At 36.4% G+C, this 24,580-nt stretch overlaps 1 protein-coding gene and 1 long non-coding RNA gene across 3 annotated transcripts in view; one reads left to right on the top strand and one right to left on the bottom strand.

The window, feature by feature from the left end:
• LOC105665946 (UPF0489 protein C5orf22 homolog) overlaps positions 1 to 24,580 on the top strand; it is a 321,845-nt gene that overhangs the window by 224,879 nt on the left and 72,386 nt on the right. Inside the window, exon 4 of the mRNA XM_012310638.3 lies at positions 13,147 to 13,250. Within this exon, the coding sequence (XP_012166028.1) occupies positions 13,147 to 13,150 (4 nt within the window). The 3' untranslated portion in view covers positions 13,151 to 13,250. The remainder of the gene's footprint in view (positions 1 to 13,146; positions 13,251 to 24,580) is intronic.
• LOC125385421 lies at positions 423 to 23,709 on the bottom strand. Of its 2 annotated transcripts, XR_007224677.1 has the most exons (3): positions 21,519 to 23,709; positions 17,005 to 20,212; positions 423 to 555 (listed from the first exon to the last, which is right to left on the bottom strand). It is a non-coding gene; the product is annotated as an uncharacterized LOC125385421 (long non-coding RNA). The 2 variants fall into 2 exon arrangements; XR_007224676.1 differs by having other exon boundaries at positions 17,005 to 23,709.

Here is a 24,580-nt window from a genome sequence, read left to right as displayed (position 1 = left end):
ATATTCCAAATGTATATAAAAATTCAAATATTAGGGAATATACTTTGATCAAAGAAATGGCACTATCTATATATTTAATAATACTATAATTTGTAACTGATGACGTATCTGAAGAAATATGACTGTGATAAATAGATATGATAAAATTGTGCAATTTTGCCTGAATGATATTGCTTAAAAATCCTAAAATTTCCTCGCCAAGAGGGTTAAATTAAATCGAACGACGATCCCGTCGTGCAAGAGCCACGGTATTCGACGAGTTATATAAAACAAGGGAAGTTCGGCGAGAGACAGGATAATCCTTGCAACCGGATTATTCGGGATTTTTCTTGACTGTAGGGTAAAAAGAGACGAGGAGGAGGCGAGTCGGTAGTTCCTCGGAGGAGGTTCCGTCTTCCTGCCAACCCCTGCTTGATATATTGCTCGCTCATACTCTCTTTTCCTTCTTTTATTCTTTTCTATCCTCCATTCGTTACATTATACGTCCAGCGTGTAGAACGACAGCTTCGAGGAGCACGCGCGCTCCACTCTGTGCGCTATCTACTCTGTTCACACCTGTGGAAAAAAGTTTCTCTTTGATGAAATTGAAATATGGTCGTCTCTGGACGTAAAGATGTTCTAATCCAATCATATGTCTATGTGCCAATATAATTGTTTCAATATATTGGTAATATTAATTGCAGTGATTTAGCGAGATATTTAATAGTAACACGAAACGAAGAATAATTATAATATTTTATCAATGGTATCATTTTAAGAGCCATTTATCTGTTCCTATTTGTTTAAAGAACTTTTCTTACTTTTGTAATTCCTTATACATCACCGAGCCCATACCTATGAACATAATTGATGGTGACAAAATGACGTTGAAGAAAACATTTCTAAGAATCATATCTTATAACCATAGGCGATGTTAAAACATTGGTTCTTTAAAGATATTTTATTTAATCTTCGTTAACTAAAATGTGTGTGTAAAATATACGTTAGTATCTAACAAGATTGTCACATATATCATCTTCGCGTAAAAAGCTATTAATCTAATCAATTATTTATCGACAATCCAACAAATCTCTATGTCTTATAAGCTAATTTTAACACTAGTATTTTTAAAATATTTCTTAGAAATTCTGTTATAAAACGTCTCTGTTATATTGCCTTTTTTCTCTAATTTTCATATAAATGCTCTGCAATATAATATATAACGTATTATATATATGTAATATTATGTAATAGATATAAGAACGTTCATGCCTCTTCATATTTAGCTAACAAACACGTGTTTTGTCAGTTCCACGTCCACGTATATATACAGTTTACCACAAGTATCTTCATCAAAGACACAGTTTCTTCCCGGAGAGTCTACCTACACAACGACGAAGAGGGAGACTCCTCAGACGTATCCTCTCTCGGTTTATAATATCATACACCGTCTCCGAAATAATGCTTCCAGCAGCTCGTGCTCCCGGCGCTGTGACCTGCTCTCCTCGTCTTCCTCATCTATCAACAGTTTTCTTTTCCCTCCGCCCCTTCCGCAGCGGCGCGCGCTTTTCCGGCCAAGATTTATGAAATGGTACTTTGTACAGTTCCATTTTAGCGTACGCCTCGATTTACTCGCCCCAGGGTGAACTCGAGCGTCGTCTTATTCCGGAACTTTCTACGAGAACATAGAACGACGTCATGCTTCTACAACGACGTTCAGAGATTGAAGATTTCACAGAGAATGTAGCTAGTGATGCTTGTTTTACCAAGTTGGTTAATGTAATTGCTATTCCATGGGATTTAGACGATTTCCAATGCAATCAGATAATTGATTGAAATGTTGTGGATAGACTGCGAATGTTTGTTCATTTAGAAGAAATTCATGGACAAGGAAGTTTCTAGAATATGCAACAATATACGAGTGGAAAAAATTCATTTTCCTTTTTATGATATTCACAAAAGTTGAGAGAATTATAATTGTCACTTTATCTTTGTTTTTAATTCTCTTCAATATTTACGAGAATTTATACATAATGGGGTATTTCAAAACTAATATGAAGTATATAAATAATTAGTATATGAATATACAAGTGAAAGAAAGATTATCAATGTTTTATGATTTAATTTTACCGAAATTAAATGTTATCATCTTTACTACTGATATTAACTGTAACCGCTGTATTAAAAATATTCTTTTCTAAATATTAAAAATATCATCTGATTATTTAATAATAAAATTACTCTACAATTATAAAATAAGTGCAAATGAGCATTTCTAGTCATGTTCTAAAGAACATATAACATCGTACTTGGTATGTAATTATTTTCTACGAATTCCCTAAAATTGAAGAATTAAAGACAAGGTAAACTTAATAAGACAATGAAAAGCAAATTAGAACCCATGAAGAAACGAAAAAAAAAAGACAAACCAAAGCCGATATAAAGGATGCGTGCGCATAATATGCGTGGCACGCATGTCAGTGCAAGAGCGAATAGGGGTTGGTCGAGAAGAAAAAGGGATCTCACGTAAAACTTTTTCCGTACGTGTGGATACGTGGAACGGCTTTCAATTCGGCGAAGAGATTCACTCTGCACGGCGGCCTGTTAGACGCGATTTCAGCGCACCCTCTTGCCACACCCAGACCCACCCCCTTGGAAGTCGCATCCATCAAGGCGGAATCTCGATTTCCAAATCCACCCCGGTCGCGACTGCTTTGCCTTTCCGCTCTTGTTCAGCCGTTTCTTCTTCCTTCTTCAAGAATGCCACGGATCGCGTGACCTGCCGTCTAAACGGGCTCGCCTTGTAGCAGAATGTTGCAACGCGACGATCACGTTTCGCGTTTACTGCCTACCCAATGGAATTCTATCGCTCGGGGATGCTTTTATCGCGATGATCATGCGAATACAGTTCTTCCATGTATCTTTGTCTGGATTTCTGATTACGTCACAGATTTACATACACTTAGGACTAATTTTATTATACCATTTCCATGCAAGTTTCAATTAATACACACGAAGCGAATATTCCACGCGTTAGTAGTCAGCTTCTCAGCTGCGAACATTTCTTTTCAATTAGTATACCCGTATCTTGTTGTCTCTGTAGTTTTGTAACAACCCTCGATCGAAATAATGTCTTGATTATACACACGCGTGACTTCTTACCAACTCGGTAACACTAATATACCGTAGCCACGATAAATCACTCGATTCAAATTTCGTCGACACATATCGTCCGAAACGTAGATTGTGTGAGCGTGCGAGTCGCGTCACCGTGCGTCCACGCGAACAGTGGCGCGCCATTAATTCACGCTTGTGCACGGCTGAAAAATACGAAACGCGGCATAAAAGTATGCGCGCTCCGAGACGCGTGCAAAGTATCACGCGGCGGCAGGTGCGTGATCACCGGGTAACGCTTTATCAAACACGTTTTTCTCTAGCCCGCCCGTACGGCCATATACACGCGTCGTACAGCAACGAAACGAACCGCGCCGTCACATTGTCGGACTCGCGGCTTCTCTGTGACATATTTTTACATAAAATTAATTAAGTCGACGCGGCCTCGACTCGTAAATAATCGTGACCCAGCACGTTGAATTTATTCCCGAAGCTTTTCGTGCGCCATTTGTAAAACACCGCGAACCGACCGAAACACGACGCGGAATAAAATATGAATTTGCCCGCGTCTTGATCGCATCTTTCTAAAAGCTGCGAAGAAAAAGGTTGATGGTGGGTGGTCGGGGTGAATATAATCGGGGTCGAATCGAGGAAAGGATTAAGCGGGCGGAAATTCCTGAATTTATTATCCTTGGAAATTTAAAATAGATCGTCGACCTGTACTCGGCGAAAATAGTTTTCTCCGGGCCACGAGAACCGTCTCATTTACACTGGTTCGTCAACGTGTCTTACCATAGGCAACTTTTATGTTCGTATTGAACGTATTATACAAAACATTTGGAAGTTTCATTAGGGCTGTAACGGGACGCGATTATATCGATAAAATTCGAAACGAATCTGAAAATGTACATAGAAATTACAGAATATTTGTTGCAGGCATATATTTGGCATATAATAAATATTAAATATGACCCATTGAATATTCAAATTTGTTATTGACTGTTCAAATGCTTGTATGACCTCTGCAAAATGTATATCTGTACTAAATATTTTTTAATTACTATACGTATTTTCAGATTTCTTTCAAACTTGATCAACATGATCGTGATAGTCTTGCAACAAGGCTAATAAAATTGTAAAACTTTTCACGCAATACACATAATATATTAATAAAGGACGTCTACGAGCGTTCGAATATTTTCGTAACCTCGTATATTCCCTTCCGTGTGACTTGTATCGTCGGATAACTGCTCTTTCTCATTTCTTTCCTCTCTTTTCATCGTTTCTTTTTCTTAGTCGTTTTTAAATGCTGCTTTTCACCTTCAACTCTCCACCTGTCGTCTTTTGAGACGGTGAAACGTTGCAGGTTAAACGACCAGGACATTCTTCCGGCTAGCGATAAAGCACCGTTTTCTGGCTCGCATACGCGATTTTATCGAGGCGAGATCGCGACGAATTCTCACTGGTCAGAAACTCGTTTCGAGCGTTCGTTCACCTATGAATTCGCGACTGTAAGAACAAAGTCTACGCAGTCGTGAATAGGTTCCGGATATTGGTTGATAATATATTGCTTGTGATACGTACAAATTGCACCTGTCCATCTCGCAGAGATGAAATATCGACGGCATGGTGATTAATTGAATTTTTCGCCGGATCAGTTGTTTTGCTCGCGCGGAAAAATTTGTATGCACCGATATCAAGCGACTGCGTCTCGATTTTTCTACACGCGATCGATCGAATTCAGTTTGTTTACATCGTGTTTTTTTTATGTGCTGTAAGTGGTAATAATGATTAATGACCGTTGTCTAATCATTATTCTTTGATATCAATACTCATTTATGTAGTGAATAACCATTTTTCGTATCTTTATTATCATTGTAGAAGCACGACATGAAAGAATATTGATAGTATGAAATATTATTATATTAATAATATTGATAGTATGATATGAAACGTTTTGAAAATTAACACTCTTTTTACATTCGCTGTTAGGTATACCCGAGTAATTAAAATACTCGTGTGATTCGAATTGAAAGGATATTCGAGTTTGCTTCGTTTCGTTGAATTAATTACAGTGCAATTAATACGTTAAGTAACACACGATAAAATAACGTGTAAAAATTGCATAAATACGATGTTATTAAGAAATATAAATAAAATAATTTACATATTGTTTTATCAAGGTGCAATGCAAGAAACGTATTGATATAATAGATACGTTGCAGAAGCGCGTTATATAAATCAGATATATACAAAAAGATATTCGTGATGTAAAAAATATCATTTTCTCATAAATGCTTAAATTTCCACAAACATCATAGAAGATAAAAAATAAACAAATAAATTGTAGGATTTAGATAAAAGATGCAATAATAACGAAAAATGAATAAATAAAGTTCCAAATGACGTTAAGCAACCGTCGCATAGCTCCTAAATGGATTAGTCGGACTTTTATGTACCTAGGATTTACTTACGCAATTATATTTCGAGCTCGACAATCCTAAATCACACTTGTATCCTCAACTTAGTGTTTAACGTCCCGGTTCGTCTTGGCTCAAGTGGATGGATATAGTCGTTTACGATTCCTTTCATCCGGCGCGTCAGGATAGAAAACGATGATTCACGATCATCTAAAATCTAACATACGGAGAACCGGACGTGGTTTCGTAAATCTCGCAGGTGGACAAAGTGGCACGTTTGGACCAGAAATAGATCAAAGCATCTTGAACGAGTTCACGTCGCAGATGCACGCACGATATTCGCCCTCATTCATCTATATTTATTACATTGCGGTAGACTGGCTGTCGCCTGTGCTTAATGACGGAAGTACTGTGAAACTGAAACGTTTGTCACATCGAAGATGTTCGTAGATTTTACGAATTCGAATTGTCAGTTTCACTGCAGACAGTCCTTTGAGAAATATTTCATATGTGCAGAAATAAACTGATACTTAATACATGTGATACTTGTTGTCAAGTTACAAAGTACATCATTTTTCCGTGTTTCTTATTTCAACTAAGATGAATGTTTATCTTTGGCATCACGATATAAGAAGAACTTATCTTTCCTTACTTTAATTTTATGTGAAAAACAGATATTTTTTATGTATGTCTTCTGTGTCACTTATTTCCTACTTATTGACATAAAAGCAAGATCAGTACAAATAGTATGTTGACTAAACAGCTGCGAAAGTTATTTCTTATATATTTTTTTTATACTCCATATAATATTTAATTAATAATTAATACTTGGTAGTCAAAATTCCTTGTTACGTACTAACAAATATGTAACATTAAACGAAAATTTCCTAAGAATTTAGCAATTTTGACACCAAAATTAACCTTCCATTTTTCTTAAACAATTAATCTCGATTTATTATATAGCTTACCTTTTGAATGATTCAAATTGCCATTATAATTCCTCATTAGGAATTTTAATCAGCCTACCGTAGTCTTAACTTTCAATTGCGAAAAATCTCTTCACAAAAATTTGAACTACTCTAACATATATATTAAAAATAAGGGAAAAAGTGCTTAAAAACCGAACTCGTCCAGAATCATGTCCCAGTTCCTACCTCGGAACCTTTCCCTGATTTCCCCAACCAGATAAGGGGCCGGACTCGTTAACGATTCGGTGTCCAGAATCGCAGCGGTGGAGCGTGGAAGAAAAGGAGGCTTCTGACGAGGTAATTATCGGGCCGTCTCCGGGGGCAGCTTGCGATCGCTGCACGCGCGCGCGAGCGGGTCCGCGCGGACGTATCCTTACGCGCGGCTACCAACGACCGCCACAAATTACAGTTTTCGAGCTGGAACGATCGGGCCCCGGCTTTGCATAAAAAATTATACGCCGTTTCGGAAGTAGGCCGCTTCCGGTCTCCTTGACGAACTATCCCACTCACGATGGATCCGCCTTTACGGCTGCACGCGCTCGTGTTCGCGTTACCGAACAATTTTCGTGTGTCTCTCCGGTTTTTCAAAGTGATGGAACTGACCGATAACGTACCATGACTAACCGGTTTTCCCTCGTTTTTTCACTTCCTTCGTAATTAACGTCGGAAAGACACGAATGCTCTGCAACTGTTCCCTGCGTCATGGGCTTTGAGAAATCGCGAAACGTCGTAATGATTAGTTGATTGCGGATGCTTATGCATTTATAAGAAACTTAAAGGTGCAAAAATACTCAGAAACGTTATTCACTTTTTCGAATACGTTTAGTGAGTAACGCTACGATATCGATTCAGCTACAAGCTGCCATGTTCTATTTTTGGTGAACAAAGAACTGAAGAGCTTCCTCAATGAAAAACTATACAAGTTGAATTTCTTTTTCGTATTTTCATATATTCATTTTCACCTTTTAAATCTACTGTACTCTTTTCTGGAAAGGAATATTGCTCGATTGAAGCAACTTTGCAATACCGAATGATTCACAGGTACAAATTTGTTTTTTGGATAACTTTTATTTTGTGTAAACTATGGAGATTAGGTGTTGCTAGTTTACGCAAGTGCAAGCAGCGAATGTAAAAGAATTTGAGTTTGTTTTATAGGTTTCGCTATTGTTAGGTAATCTACAAAAAGGTTGTGCGATATGTGAAAGCAGAAGATCATGGGAAACGTAAAGGATATGTAAGAATTTGATTTATTCCTTAATTTGTTTGGCTACCGTTGACAGGATGATGATAGTTTGAAGAAATAAAGAAGATGAAAGAATGATGTTGTCGATGAAGATAGAGCATTCCTTTCATTTATGGTATATTTATATTATTCGCACTTCAAAAGAATTTATTGGCAACAGACATGGATATTTTTCCCTTTACGAAACTCAGGATCTTGATCAATACATTTCTTTATAATGAACCGGTAATTTATGTATGTTTTATCTGATCAATATATCACTTACAGAAATTTATGAGTATCACAAGTTCTTTAATATAAATTGCTCAATTAACAACAAAAATGAGACCGACTCTCGGTAATATGACATATACTAAATTATTCCGTTCGTGTACAGGCTGAAGCTAAAAAATATAAATAAAAATGGCGAGTATCGTTTCCTCGAACCATTTCCATGATTCTATAAAACTTATTCATCGACACCGGTACTTTGGTTGCATTAAAGAGTGCTTGTAACGTATGATCTCATTGCAGAACTTGTTTAATTCGAAGTCACATCTTCTGGAACATGATTACTGTGGAACCGCGCCCCCTTTTACATTTTGTACTTCAACCGCGGTTCAGCCGATGTATAACAATAAATTGTTAGTCATAAAATTGTTAGTTTGCACGTAATTAAAGGGTATGAAGTGCAGTACACCTAAAATATTACGCTCAGTTTATGTCCTTTCGAGCGTTCTTTATTAAGGTTGCGACTTGATTGTACATATTTCCTTCGATAGCTATACAGTTCGGTGTTCGATGAAATATGTTCTGGTTCGACCCACGTAGAAACGATTAAGCCAGATGCAAATCTCTGTAAAAATGAGCAGCAATAGCTATCAGCAATCGGGAAGTTATGAACAAAAATTGCTGCTGTTGTCGTAAAAGCCATCCTAAGTATCATTTTTACTTTGTACAATGTATTAATATTTGAAATATATTATACGGTAAGGAGGACTTTGATTGAAACTTTTATGCATTTTTTGTATGCACAAGAGAGACGCGTGTGTATCTTAATGATACAGATTATTTATATCGTACTATTTGACAATTTCTAATCTTTTGTTTATTATTTGCAAAAGATCTAATATACCTACTATACAAAAATGATAACGATAATTAGTTTATGATAATTATCTTACGATAAACGTACGTGAAATAATTAATCATTCAATGGAATGTTTATTTTTTTTCTACGAAGACATGATTTATATATGCAATAACAATAACGTCAACCTTCGTGTAACATAATTTTCTCCACAGCATAATTCTGTGATAATACGGTTGAGAAACTCAAAGAATATTAAACGAGGACCTACACATTATGTGACGTCTATGGTGCCTAATAATACATAAAACGTTTTTATTACTCCGTAAAAAACATACAAAAGACGATATAAAATGCAGTACTCGTTTTGCCCGCTATTAAATTTGCCCAACGCCATAGCAGAGCGTACAAAAATCACTGACATTTATAATTACGTTGCGTTATACACGATCGACAGAAGTTTAAATTCACCACACGTGACCCATAAATATTTTAAATCGACCAGAGAGAAAGAGAGGGAGAGGAGAGCAGAAGACACGATATCTACCTATTGCTATTTTTGGTGAATACAATGCCTCTTCTGATAATAAACGTAAATCCGTATATTATCGTACCAATTTGTAACGCATTTCTTTTTTTCGTTTGTAAGCTGCGCAATATTTCAAAGAAATCAACCTACCTCCGCCGTGTTATACGAAAATTACGTATGAATTCAAGGACCAAAAAGATAAATCGAAGCGCCAAAAGAAGAAAAGGAAAAAGGAGAAGGAAAAAAGGACGGAAGATATCGGAACAATTTTCTAATAGCGTCATTAAAAGTACAGCGTACAAGTGGCCATGCTATCGATTAAATGGTGAATTAAGGCGAGGATCGGTGTGCTCAAATAACACGGTGCACCGGCATCGTTCCTCCTATCCTGTCGCATTTCCAATAAGAAGACGAAGACGGCACAGGTACGCCTATGTCGATCGTTTGCAACCCGTTCTCTGGCGCTCGCATTTACAACCTCGCATAAATCTGCAACGAAGTTTCGCCTCTACGTTCGTTCGCGCCCCTCTATTTCTGCATCGTGGAAACGACACTTTACGACTGCCGAACCAATTTGTTTTCCGTCCCGTCCGCGTCTCAACGACAAAGAAGGAACAGTTTGTCCGGCAACGATATTCATTAACGTCGTTTGGTACGTCCTTCGCCAAACACGAGCCGATAATATTGATGACGATTCCATTCAATTAATTCTGTCTCGTTTCCCTATTATAAATTTCCATCTGGTGGTTACGCGCCACTAATGTCGCCGCCATCTCGCGCGCGAATCATGCGTCGGGATTTACAATGGTACTCACGAACCGAATGGATTACCGGTAATACCATTCCGATGTTCAGCCGGGAATTATAAATTGTTGTCAAAGGGACGCGTTACTTGGATGTTCAATTTTGAATTTTGATACGTCGGGTCGGTACGCGATTATTTCGGCTTGGCTGCAGTCCGAGGTATTTTCAATGTGGTAAGGTTGTATTGCAATTTGTTTGGCATAGTTGAATGGTTGAGTTTTGATACGTCGGTGAGTTTCGGTGGTTTTGTCGGAATCGAAGGAACTTTTAATATTTTGTTAGTGGTACTGTAATTCGTTTGAAATTATTCAGAAGTTGAAATAATAAATAACGTAGGTGCCAGAGGCGAAGATTTTCAATTTGGACGTTTATATCGTTTATCACTTGAACGCTCGTCTTTCAACGTTTTCTGTCTTTATAGATAGAAAATATATAGTGAAAATATATCGTCGTATTTACTATAGCTGGTGTTTACGTATCAGTTAATTAGGTGGAAGTATATTAAATTTACTTCCATACAAAAAAATGTGGTACTATGAAAATGAAATGTTAGAATCTGATAAAACAACGCTTCATTGAAAAATGAGAATATTACGTATCCTGCATTCATAATTATAATTAAACTGTTATGATAAAAACAGATAACTATATATAATTATATTTCAATCTCGATAAAGGTGAACATAAATATTTATTAAAAATATCTTGTATATTCTTGCTACTTAATTAAGTACCAATCGTTTGTTTCATAATTCTTTGCGTTAAAATAACATGCTTCATACATACTTCTTACATAATAAAGAAGATAAAACAATCATTACACGAATGAAGTATCCTATCTGTTCGTCGTAAACTTTTCGAAAACCTCCACAAAAGGATGTAAAGTCGTTAAAGTATCCATTAACCCGTCACCCCGGAACAACTTCTCGCCTAGCAATCACTTTCATTGTATCAAAACTTCTTCTCCAACCTCTTCGCGCCAAAATTTTATTCCTCTCATATTCTCGCACGCCTTAACTAGGCAAGAATCCGCACGATCGATATATTACCATGGTTGGCGCGATCGTAAACGAGCGTGGCCGATAAATTGCTAGACGTCCCGCCGACAATGTCGTCGTTATCGTGGAACTCTAATTTAAACGCTATTAACCTTTGCTCGTTCGACTTAACGATGACAGCCGGGCATGAGGATACGGACGGGGCCCGTGACAGTGATCGAGCCTGCGCAGGAAACACCTTTCGATAGATATCGAGTGTTAACGAAGTCAATAGGGCAATGCCTGTCCTGAACGGGGACAGGACAATAACCGATGTACCGTCCGTCTGTTCGCCTCGTTGACCGGTTGCGTCCTCGAATGGGGATGGCCGATGTCAGCGTAAGGAGCAGGTGCGACCGTGACTTGCCTTCTCCCCTACGTTCATGTACGTGTAATTACGCTTGCGCGTATCTCTATGTGGCCCTGCGTACACCCCCGTTCATAAGTATTATCATATTTGCCGTATATCATCAGCTTTAAATATTATTAGTCGATATTATGCGGAGTTTTATGTATTCATGGGAAACGTATAGATACAGCAACGCGCAGGGTGCATATGTACTATGGTATCGTTCTAACACGACTCTTAGAAATCAACTTGGCCAATTCTACTGTTTGTTCAGTTCTTAAATTCATTGCATATCTATCAGGTTACATCGTACTCCATCGGAAGATGGTATAATTAGATTCTAAGGAAAATTAAAGAAAGAAAAAGAAAAAAACAGTGCTCGTAACATCGTCGCTTTTCTGTGCTTTTCAACTGACGAAGTTGATCAGTGTAATTTCTGAATGGCTCGTACAATGTAATATTCTTTTTTCTAATTTTGTGTATCTTTTTATTAAGTTTTCTATGCCAGTTTTATGGAACTCGTATGGTAACAATTCTCTTTGTTTTAAACGTAGCTGTTAGAAGTACCAGGTTGCTTATGGGATGACCTAATAAATTAAAAACGTATTGAAATAGATATTATAAAAAATATCTAGACATATTCTATTTAAAATTAATCGTTTCTCCTTTATTATGACGCAACTTTACAATTTAATTCGATACAATTCCTTTGCGATATAATTACTGGCAAACTCACAACAATTGTATAAATATGATAAATATCTTGTTTAAGGAGAATGAAATGTATTAAACGGATATTGAAAATTCTAAAAAAAACGTGGTAAACGACCATCATTGTTATGAGCCCTCTAATTATAATATCTTGTATCAAGTCAGGATGTCTGTTAATATGTACTTATGAACGGGGGTGTACACTTGTACTATAACATCGCACGTGCTCTAAGCTCGTCTAACTCGCCATCCGCTGCTTGTAACGACAAGACAACGTTGCGATACGTGTGTACATACCGGGGCCATGTATGCGAACGGTACGATGTAATGTACGGGGTGGCTTAGCCTACGTGTATCGTGGTTGGCTGAATTCTGTGTAATACGGCTTTGCCTGCGTAATTGTGAATTTTTGAGAGGGCGGATCGTGAGAAATATGGTTTGGAATGTATAATTGAGTATTTTCGGAAGTCTCGTTTCAGAGAAACGTGGGCTGTGTAATTGTGTTTATGAAAGGGGTGCTTTGCGAAGTATGGGTTTAAACGTGCGATTGTGGAACTTTACCGAGAACTGGGACAGGATGTAGATTGTAGGGAAGCTGTCTGGTAGATTTGATGTTGCGTATGCATATGTGTTTAAAATAACTTAAGTAGTAGCGTCATTTATATTAGCGTAGGAAATGCGAGGAGGAAATTTGTTTCGATTAAATCCTTTATTGTGTATTGTATATCATATTTTCAATTAGATAATTCACCAATTGCGAATAATACAACGATTAATTTGCAGGAAATTTAAGGAATTAATCTGTTTAATTAATCCACCTCGTACTTTTTAATATTCTATTGCGAATTATACATCTAATTGTATATCGTATTTTTAATCAAATTGCAAATGATCTAATGACAATCTCTTTTATTTGGTTTCAGGTAAGACTACGGAATGTAATTAAACTGGATTCTTCCGATTCGACGGGACTCGTGTAATGGAAATGGACTTTATGTTCCATGCTACAGAATGTAAATGCCTTCGTGTACGTTTCTTTTGAAATATTTATACACATAATCATTATACGTAATGTTTAATCGTTTAATTAAGGTACGCCGTGATGTTTATTCATTTGGTCACACGTCATTTATCTCGCATCATAATGAAATATAATACATAATGTAAATTACAAAATGAATCTTTTATATGTTAGATCTATCATTTAGTACAGAAGTATTCTTATTTCCATTATCTTTTATTTACATAACCGGTACTCTTTTGCTCAATCGAGTTCTAACTGTACAGTGTTTATTCAATTTCTGTTCACCCAGTAAACCGGAGTGGTTCGCTTGAAATTACATAAGGCACAGTTAAGTGACTGAAATGCAGAGAAGCAATTAGTATCTTGCGCAAAGGAGCCGCGCATTGATTCAGAACGATTTTCCACGGTTTCGTTGGCAGAATTTAGTGGAACGGCGCCTTACTGCGTGCATCAGGTAATAGGTGCTCGTTCCGAAAATATTTTCATCACCAGTTATACACGTTTAATTCAACAATTAGCGAACAGTTATACGAAACTATTTATTGACCTAAATGCTCAGGCGTTCGTACGTTATCATTTTACGTTCGAATCTAACTGTACCATCAATAGACAGAGTATTTCCGCATGAGGTACCATGTATAACGTTTGACTTTTATTTATTCTCACGGAAAATAAGTGGCATCTAAATACAGTAATCTTGCATATTTCCAACTAGCATTAAAATAGTTTATACTTTAAGAGATAAGTGTACCAGTATTTCGTCTCTCTTTTATTTTATCTCTTTGTTAATGTATCAAGGAATTATCGAGAGATGTTAGGATTTCAAGCTGCCTTTTTCCAAAATTCTTGAAATTCTATGAGACACGTGTCTAACGATTCTACATTTTTCACCGACGGTGAATATACGTTCATTTTCATTTTTTTATCTAAAACTCTTCTACAGATAATACGTTAGCCTACGTTATCGACTAAAAGTTTGAAATCTCCTTCGCCTATATCAATTTTAATCGTGACTCGATATGTCCCTGAAATTTTTTAACTCTATAGAACATGCGCTTAATGATTCCAAACTTTGTTCGAAAGACGATATTCGTTCCTTCATGTTCCATAATCTATCACGAATGTAAAATGGTTCATAACTATTTATTATTAAACTTATACACGAAACGCTTAGAGTTCGCACACGATACTCTTTAGCATAAAATTCATGAATTCGTTCTCTCGTCATAAATACCCGAAACTATTCGATTCGTTTCTCCAACATTTCCTAATAAACCTGGGAATAATTCACGAGACCGATTAATAACGGACTTCATTTAAGCAGTTTAGACATTCACGTGGTTACACGGCGAAATTAATACTCGCCCATCCCCCGGAGACCCAAATGATACTCCGCAACATAAATTATTAATTACATGTACACAGACAGACGCGCAAAAACAGCTCGGTATAACTCGTGCACGCGTAAAGAATGACGCGAAACAGAGGGCCAGAAACGTATAAAGAGGGATGTTGTCAGACGGATTGAACATCTTCGTTCGGTGGTTGCAGCGGCTAGACTTATTCACAATGGTATGCATATATCATTTATGCATGACGCGCAGGTACGGGTTAGTATGCGTACGCGTATACGCGTGTGATAGTGGATGCATCCATCTGCATATCCAGCATAGCGAGTATCGTATTATGGTCACTCCCCCGCACGGCGTGCAACGTTTTTCCTTTCATTTTGGCCTCGTTCCATATATTTTCGCGTTGCTTTACATATTAAACAAGTGGGCTATTAAATATGTTAAGACAGCCGGCTACATAATCTGAGCTGCGAGTATCGAGTACGGATGATTTATTAGAATCGTAGTGATTTTATCGAGAATTAATGCCGCGGCTAATAGAAATCATGTGATTAAATTATCAGAATAAGAGGAACGATATTGCAAGCTATAGAAAAATTTGTGCTTAACGAAATCATGGCGCACGTCGAATATTAAGATATCGTTCATGCATACTTATCAATGTATGAGAAAATATGACAATATGCCAAGCTATTGAAACCTGTTCTTGTGTGCTAAGGATCTTATTAAATGGTAAGATTTGTTGGTTGCCTAATAGGGCATGATGTAAAAATATGGAAAAAAGTGGAAAATGGAATTATTAATATATGCAAAAATCAAATATTTTTATTAATTAAAATTTAAATTACTTAGTTGCTTATGGACGCTTTGGTGTTTCTTTTGGACTTGTGGGATTTTATGTCTCTTAATTATAGTATCACGTTATGGTCTCATCTATTACTGGATGCTATTAACACCTGGTTGAATCTTGTTATATATGTTGATGAAAAGTCAAGTGCTATTATAATTAATTAGTTTTGAGTTGGGGTTTTAAGTCCAGAAATTACGCGCTTGTTTTATATAATAGTCTTATCGTTTTCCTTGTCTTTTTTCGTATCTATTATACTTCTTCAGTTTTGTATCCATTATACTTCTAGTACTGTACTTCCGTATCTATTGTACTCCTAGATTTTTATGCGTATTGGTTGTAAGTTGTTGAAAGTGCCATAAAAGTGGTATCTGTACTTTCAATTTAAATTTTCGATATCTTTTTTATTCTCAGTCTTTTATTTCTTGTTATATCGTTTAGGCTTAGTTAATTCTACCGAAATCTAATGAAACAGCTATTTACTCATTTAGATAGCCATATGATTATCTAACATTAATTTATCCTCTGAATGTAGAGCCCCGTGATGCACTACATTATTACGAATTAATCAGATCATTTAGATTAACAATCGGTACACGGTGAATTAATTTTAGTCCAATCAATTATTATTCTTGCAAATTTACATGCAATATAATGTATGTCTAATAGATAGTAATGATGCATAGAGTACAGAGTATCAGTGAATAAAACATTAATGGGATTCATTGATATTGAGCTAGATGACGAGTTAACTCTTCCTGCCTGGTCAAGAACTTTAATGGTTTCCTCCAGATAAAAGTCAAATTATATAGTAAAAAAAAAAAAAAAACAAAAATCGAAAGTAATTTTATACATATACACTAGCTTGTTAATTTAACCCTAAATACGACGAAAGTATTCGAACACCTTTTATGGATACGTATGTGTATTATACGAAACATTTTAAAATTTCATTATACGATACGACTATCATAACCATATTGGTAAAATTTGAAACCGATCTGAAAATATAGAAAAGTATCTAAGCAGTCAACTATCCATTAAATTAATAATCCTCAATATTCAGTGGGACCATATTTAACGCTTATTAATATATACTTAACACAGCTATTGTATATTTATCTTTGTACCAAGCGTATATTTGCAATAAATATTTTTTAATCTTCATATACATTTCCAAATTGGTTTCAAATGTTGTCAACATAATCACAACAGTCGTGTCTCATTACATTACTAATGAAATTTCAAAATACTTTCTACAACATATACAATACGAACATACAAATTTTCCAACTACGAATACTTTCTTGAGCCAGTACATATTTTATCATTATCATAATTTTTGTCATACTACTTACTGTCTGGTGTACCGATCTCACACCAGTCAGTCAATTCTAAGCCGCAAGGGAAATCTTGACGTCTCCTAAAATCGTAAAAATGCAACAAACGAACAGAAACCATAAGCAGATAAAACTCTATGTATAACATACTTAAATATAAAATATAGGCGGATCGTTATAATGTTACGAAATTAGTATATATTTCCGCAAATACCAACCAGACAGTTCGAAGTTAAAGGTGTGTCCAAAGCGATATCCATGAATTTCGCCGACGAGAGAGGCGATCGATTCGATTCGAAAGGGGTTCGTCCACCTTCCACCTGGAGGACATCTCGAACTGAATCGTTCCCGGTGGATTTATGCGCGGCGTTGCTCGCGGAAACACGCGTCCCTTATCTTCTTTAATTCATTAACCCGCTCGCCGCACCGCACCACGCGGCCATTACGAACTCCCGCAACGCCTCCATTAGTGCGTATATTCACGTCAGTCTTTACACCGCATTTACAAGTCACGACACGCGGGGTTAACGTTATGCAACGACCCAGCCGATCTCTCTCTCTCTCTCTCTCTCTTTTTCCTTGTCTCTCTCCGTTCGTATCTCTCTACGCGTATACGTCGGTGCGCGTACCGCACTAATTCTCACACTAATTCTCGCACTAATTTACCCATGATCCGGATACGCATTCGCATGCATCAAACCGTACACCATGCGCTTGTACCAACACGTACGAGGCCTTGTATCCCGTTCGTACACTGTATGAATACAATACGCGGCAATACGTGTGCATTATGCACGTATACATGTACAGGGTAATTCAACAGGAACAGAACACCTATATATCTTCGTTACGTTTATTCGATCTACGGTGATTTTAATCTGAAATCGAGATTCTGTGATTTCAAAACTTCGTCGTTCGATAATATTTAAAGATAAAGTTTGCGGTAATATAATATTGAATAACAATTATGTGAGAGGAGAATTTATTCTTTGTCCTTTCTAACGATACAAATAATCGTTTTCTGTCCCTTTTCTTTTTCAACATTTAGGGACTTTATGAATATAAAATAATCTGTTTCACCGTCGCTTTAAACTTACGTTGTCGTAATTTCATTTGTATTTTTTATTATTAGAACTTGTCTTTTCGTAGGTTATTATAAGGCACTGCCATAAGTTTTTAATTCTACTATCGCTACTAGTATAAGATAGAGTATTTAAATAAGAAATACGATATAAGACGAGTAGGTAATGTGAGGAGAGTAACTGAAACGATTCCTGTAATAGAGAGTAAAAACCGCGTGAATGACTTAATTCGCGAAATTAGTTAAAAAATAACGAAAACGAGTATTAAGACGAGGACAACGTATCGTTGTAAATTTTTCCATTCTCTATCTTAATTTTCGCTACGAACCTTGAACTTTTATATTTCAATTTTCATGTTAACGAATAAAAAGTATCTGTGATGCTTTAGAAAGACGTTTGACATAAAATTGAAACGAAAATGTGCATGGCGCAATAATAATTTATCCATTTTGTTGGAATTAAAGGTATTTCTTAATGTTAGAAAAATATAATTGAGACGAAAATATAAACGAAAGGACGAGACGCGATTAAAAAATGCATATGCTATCCTATTTTCATTATTCTTTGATAAAAGAAATTGCTATTTGAATCGTTGTAATCTCTTATCGATCCACCCTATATACAGGATATTCGCATAATACGTGCATGTTCAGAGTACGCGGATCGCCAGAAGGATAATTTCGATCCTCTTGAACGCGATCGTGTGCGTTTCTATTGGTCTGCTCTACTGGGTGGTATCTTCGTCACGAGCATCTTTCTGTCACTTTAATATCTCGCTTGTATTTGCATCATGCGAGTATACATAGTTATCGTAGATCGTAAAAGATACATCGCGTGTCTAGTTCGTAGAGGATGATAATCGATGTCTCAGAATTTACGAGCTTTAACAACGTCGCCTTGTCCATATGATCGAAGTACCATCACGTTGAGATTATCGGGATCGTCAACCGATGATCGTCGTCGGATGAAAGTGGTTTCGATGAATGTTCCTTTTGCATTTTAACCGGTTCTCTTTCTTTCTTCGTACATCGTGATCGCGAAGCTTCTTTTTCTTCATTGTAACCGACGTGCTTCTTTTAGTTACATCGATATACCAAAATAGATCGTAATTATACAGATTATAGATCGATAACATCTTGGTAGATAGGAAGTAATGCTACTCGACAACATTCTAGAATAATTTACATATTGGTATAAAGATCGAATTTATTTTACTTAGAATGTTGAAACATCCCTTTGCTACAAAAGTAACGTTGTTGTAAGAATAAAGTGTTCAGTTCGTACAAACGTAAAATTGATCGTAAGGATATCAGTCCATTGTAGCTATTCCATGTGCATCATATGTAAAATTATGTTATCAGTAAAGAAGAGAAAATGTGTCGAATTCTGTCCTCAACAACTGCGTTGCAGATATCAATGACAGAGTATTCTTTACTTCCATATAATTTTTTACAAAAAGTTTTTCTTTAAGAGTATTATTATTTAGATAGCGGAATTCACGTATACACACAGTATAACACGTATACTTTATATACTTTTCTACGTTATATGCACTCTGGATTTTTGCAATTTCATTAAATTTATCACAAACTCCTAATAATCCACAGTCTATTAATCAAACAATAGCAATCATTGAAGCAACATTCTCTCGGAATCTTCTTTGACGTTTCTCGAGCAGAAAACCTAAGGCATCGAGCATTCATACATTCCTTTCTTAATTCATCAACAATTTGCCCGGAGCGTGCAAGTCGCGTGGAAATTATTCATCGATGGCTTCCACCCTCTGTATTGCGGTACCGAGTGTCATTTTCTATGCATACGAGGCTTAGTCTGGTGCGTGTGTGTGCGAATAAGCCTGCGGATTCACGGCTGCATGTAGACTGTAGATAGAGAAGGGAGAGATACGCTCGTCCACGATATTGTTGTCTTCCGATTACATCGGACAATAGGTCCATTTCCGGAAGTGGAGCGGAAATTGTGCCTCCCAGCGTGACAGAGATGGCGTACGCAGACACGTTCGGGGACGTCTTCGAGAGAAATGCAATTTCGGCCACCACCAAGGAGGAAGCCGGAAATTGAACGGATCCATTGTATATGATCGGTACGCGATCCGTTGTGCTTTTAGAAATTTAAGTAGCAGCTTGGTTCAATTGTGGTTCTTTTTGGATTAGAGAATTAGGGCTAGGATTTGAGAAAAGAAATTAAATAAAAATGAATAGGAATTGTGTACGGTAAAGGTAGTGTAGAGGAACGAATGAGGATTGTTTAAAAAAAATAAATAGAAATAGTACGTATACCTACGTAGGTTTAAAAGAATTTCGATGATCTTCCATCTTGTGTTTCTCTATAAAAGATGAGAAAAATATCTTAGAAATTATTATATGTTGAAGATATCCATTTGATCTAAGTTAATTCTCCAATAACTTATCGATAATTGATATTTGGGATCTTGAAGCCTAAAAATCTTTAAATGAAATCTTTTTAAAGCGTTAGAAATTTTGTAAGTGTACTGTTAATTTCTTTCTTATAAACATAATTAATATTTATTTATCATTTGTTAGATTATCGATAGATCAAATATTTGAGGTCGAATCACTTTTCCTTTACGATATGATAAGTTAATCCAATCGAATTTTTAAAAGGATCGAAAGGAAAGAGACTAAATACGTAAATGTCAGTGAAGCTGGTAGTTACTCGTAACGTTAGCTTTCTTGCCACAAGGTGCTGATTATGCGAATAACTGAGGGAAATAACTTCATTCGATAAATTAGTAATAGTATGTCTGTTCCACCATACTTCTATCATTAGGATAGAAATTTTTGATTACGTCAACGTCTATTGATCTTAGGACTTGATTAACTAGTGTCTAGATTCTAGACGTCCAAATAACTAATGATACAGTCATTTATCAAAATCACTTATAATTATTGTTCTCTCGAACTTCGCATAAAAATTATTTTAAAAATATGAATAATTAAAAACTTGTATAGTATTCAATACAGTTGAAAGGTCTTATTAATGATCATGCAAATCATGAGAATCATACAAATCGAGATTTTCCAGAAATTAAAATTTTATTCCTAATGAAAGATTTTAAAAATAAATTTTATTTTATACTTAAACGAATATTTATTACCCTGGAACAACAAAATATGTAAAAATTCCAGTTCAAATGACTCAAACTTCTTAAAATTTCTCTATCAAAGGAACCTCTACTTCCTTGATCTTATACCAAAACACGATAAGTATTGGCAAGATTTCATTTCCAACTAAAGTTTGTAAAATTCACCTGGTATCTCAGTATACATATAGTTACTACCAATGAAAAGTATGAATTTTTTCAAAATCTATTCATTAATGTACTTCCTAGATCGTACAGCTATCCAACACAGTGCTATTGACAATATTTTAAATTAGATTATCGAGTTATCAAAATGTCATTGCCAATAAAAATTTTCAAGCGTATCTCTTATCTTGTATTTTAGTATATTATCATCCACAAAAGGGGACAACAAATGTATCAAAATTCGATACAAATTATATACTTGACTTTCTCGAAGTTTCTTCTAGATTTGGTACTGAAAGATAGTAACCACTGTCGATATTCTAAACTAAATAGCGGAACGTTTAAACAGCGCCTCGAAACTTACCCGGATACGTCGACGAAGCAATCCAAGCCAAACACCGAGTGATGTTTCATCATTATCGCGATGTTCTTAACGAAGCACGAAGAAAGTTTCTCGCCTGAAAGGGCGAATCCTGTTCGAAGCATCTCCGCGTCCGACATTAAGTCACGGCTACGAATGTGACGAACTGTTAAACAGCGAGGGCCTTTATTCTCGCGGCGTGGCGTCGCGACACGCGCGGAATGTGGTTTTTTTTTTCTCGCGACGCGAAAGAGAGACAAAAGGCCTCGCCTGGCGGTGGCAAGCAACGGCCCTCCGAAGGTGTGCATAATTTATTCTCATAAACTCGGAAGCTCGCGTGGCCTTTAAATGAAATAAAGACATCGCCGGTGTCTTTTCAGCGGGGCATGCATGCGCTTATGAGCACATAAGCGCATAAACCCGCACGACCATCGCCGCGTGCCATTTATTAGCAATTGTAATGAAACGCCTGTTGCAACGATAATTTAGAGTTCTTCTTGCAACAGTGTAAGCCATTAAGTACGCCACTCGTTCCTTTTTTTCTTTTTCTTCTTTTTTTTACTCCTCTCTCTCTCTCTCTCTCTTTCTCTCTCTCTTGTCCTGTTTGCTGTATAGTCGAACCTCGGTAACTCGAAAACCTCTGCAAGTTTCTTCGTTCTCTTTCATCCCGCTGTGAAAACTTCTATAAATCGAAATATAAAGTTACTTTACATTGAATAATTTGCTACGTGATTAGATATGTTATTTTACCTGTTTAATTCGAACTTAAAAAGAAAAATCGAATCTCCGCGAGCCGCGATTTATCTCTGCATGTTAAAGTTTGTACAACGCTCTAACTCTATCTTCGATGAATACCCTTATGGAAGCAAATCATTTATTTCTCTAACATTGAATATGGTACACTTACGTCCATACGAGGAGAGTAAGGAACTAATAAACAGTGAAGTTGATCATTTTGACTTCCGAAACGTTGAAATTTTGTATTATCAGAGAAGCTTGATAAGATAGAACCTCCGTAACTCGAAGATTTTTAAATTCTACTTACCAAGGTTCGACAATATTTTGCCTGTCTCCTTATCTCTCTCTGGCGCGAAGTTCGTTTCGATTCTTGTGTGGCCGTGTTTACAGGCCACGGCGCCCAACCAACACCAACGGACCGTCTAATGGCAGTGCAAATAGTTTCTATTGAATCAGTGGAATCTCGTCGCGGCCATCTTGCTTAGAATTTCCTGCGTGCCCTCTTGCGCGGTGCTATCTCGTGCGCACGAAGGTGCCTTCAAAAGCGCAAATTTCCTGCCCGCCTATTTGCCATCCCATTAAAGCCAATGAAGGCGCGTCCTCTTATTTTGCCATGAAACTGTCTGGCCTATCTCGCTGCTCGCGAGCCTGTGTACTGACCGGAGGAGCAAAGACCTTTGTACACGCGTTTCGTAACGATTGTTTGGTAGACGCGTGCGTTACTTAGGCATATTGATTTTTTTCTACTTGAAAAATATAATATGCGTAACAGTTATATTCGTAATAGTTGAGAATATTTCGAATTAATCATGGTGGTCAATTTTGGAAAAAATAATAGATTTTTATTTGAAAAATTTGTGCTTTGCATTAAACGATTGTTTGTTGAACGCTTGCATTTTTCGCGAAAAATATAATATTGTACGAATTTTCGATAGCTTAGCGATATTTAAGATTTATTGCTAAAGATTACTGATTCATTTGCGTAGAGATTGTTTAGAAACATCGACTTTTTTAAAGCGTATTTGTGTGTGAGATTTACTAGAATACTAAACCGTGGTAGAAACAGTTTTCTTTTATTGTACAAATTTGTGGTATAAATCGAATGACATATTCTTGATTCAGCAGTGAAATCTCAAGTGATATCGGTCCGTCCCTGCTCGGACAAAAATGTGTTCCAATATCGTAAACTTAATTTCACCGATTTCTCGATTATTTTATAACTCTATTTATAATTTTTATGTTCTTAGTATCATATTCTAAAGACACATGAATTTGATGGAGTATAATTATCATATAATTTTCAAAATCTCTCCATTTATCGCTTGGTACCATAACTCGTCTGTCTGTGTAATTAATATATAATTTAATTTCTCGTTATCTGATATCTGTGATATGAGCTTCCAATTTATTATCTTAATTTAATATTTAATTTTACTAACCTTGAGCAAGAAACAAGAAACTTGGCTATAAAGCGGAGCAATTTGTGTTTATCGTATTTCCTCATACTTCACTCGCTTCATTATCTTCAATAATAATTATCAGTTTGTTTTAACGGTAATAGCGTTCCTGTACCCCGTGTCTTGACAACGTTCAACGACTTTCATTTCAGTAATCGGCTCGAGCAATTAATGCTTCACGGGGATCGTTGACAAGAAATTTGCAGCCTCGATTACCAATTCAATTCGCTGTAAAGCGAAATCACAGCTAATTTATAACTATATCATGTTCTTAATCTGACTTCCAGCTTCAATTATCCAATTTCGTTCTTAGAATCTGTTCCGCTTTCGAGAACAGATTATAACACCCGCGGATATAAAACGAGCGCAATTTACTCGCGTATCAGTTAACTAAGACATTGTTTCTCGAGACCATTCGAGTACTATAATTTTCTCGTATCGAATCAACTGTTTATACGAGTAAATAAAAAGGATCGAAGTAGAACGAAATATTTAAAAAATACTCACGGGGCTAATCGATGTCCATCGCTGCACGTAACATCGTCTACGGTAATTAAACATGGAAGGAATTTGTAGATCTGTTTAATTAATGGTACACGTCTGCAAGGTTCTTAATGACCGCATCCGCAAGGTTCATAGAACACGAGGGTGGCCCGTCCTCGTTCGTTTTTCTTGGTAGCAAGGAGATCGAGTATAATTTGAAGCAACGCCACGTCTTTTACTGTATCTAGTTTTAATAACGTCACGTTGTGAAATATAATAATTGGTGTATTATAATTCACCTGTGAGACGTGAGTGAACATTGCTGGACCGTTTGCTCTTCTTCCACGATCTCTACTTCCGGGATCTTCTCGCCATGGCATTTTAATT

The sequence above is a fragment of the Bombus terrestris genome, chromosome 7 (assembly GCF_910591885.1).
Source record: "Bombus terrestris chromosome 7, iyBomTerr1.2, whole genome shotgun sequence".
Taxonomy (NCBI): Eukaryota; Metazoa; Arthropoda; class Insecta; order Hymenoptera; family Apidae; genus Bombus; species Bombus terrestris.
The sequence above is the reverse complement of the archived record's forward strand: the minus strand, read 5'-3'. Positions and strand labels throughout refer to the sequence as shown.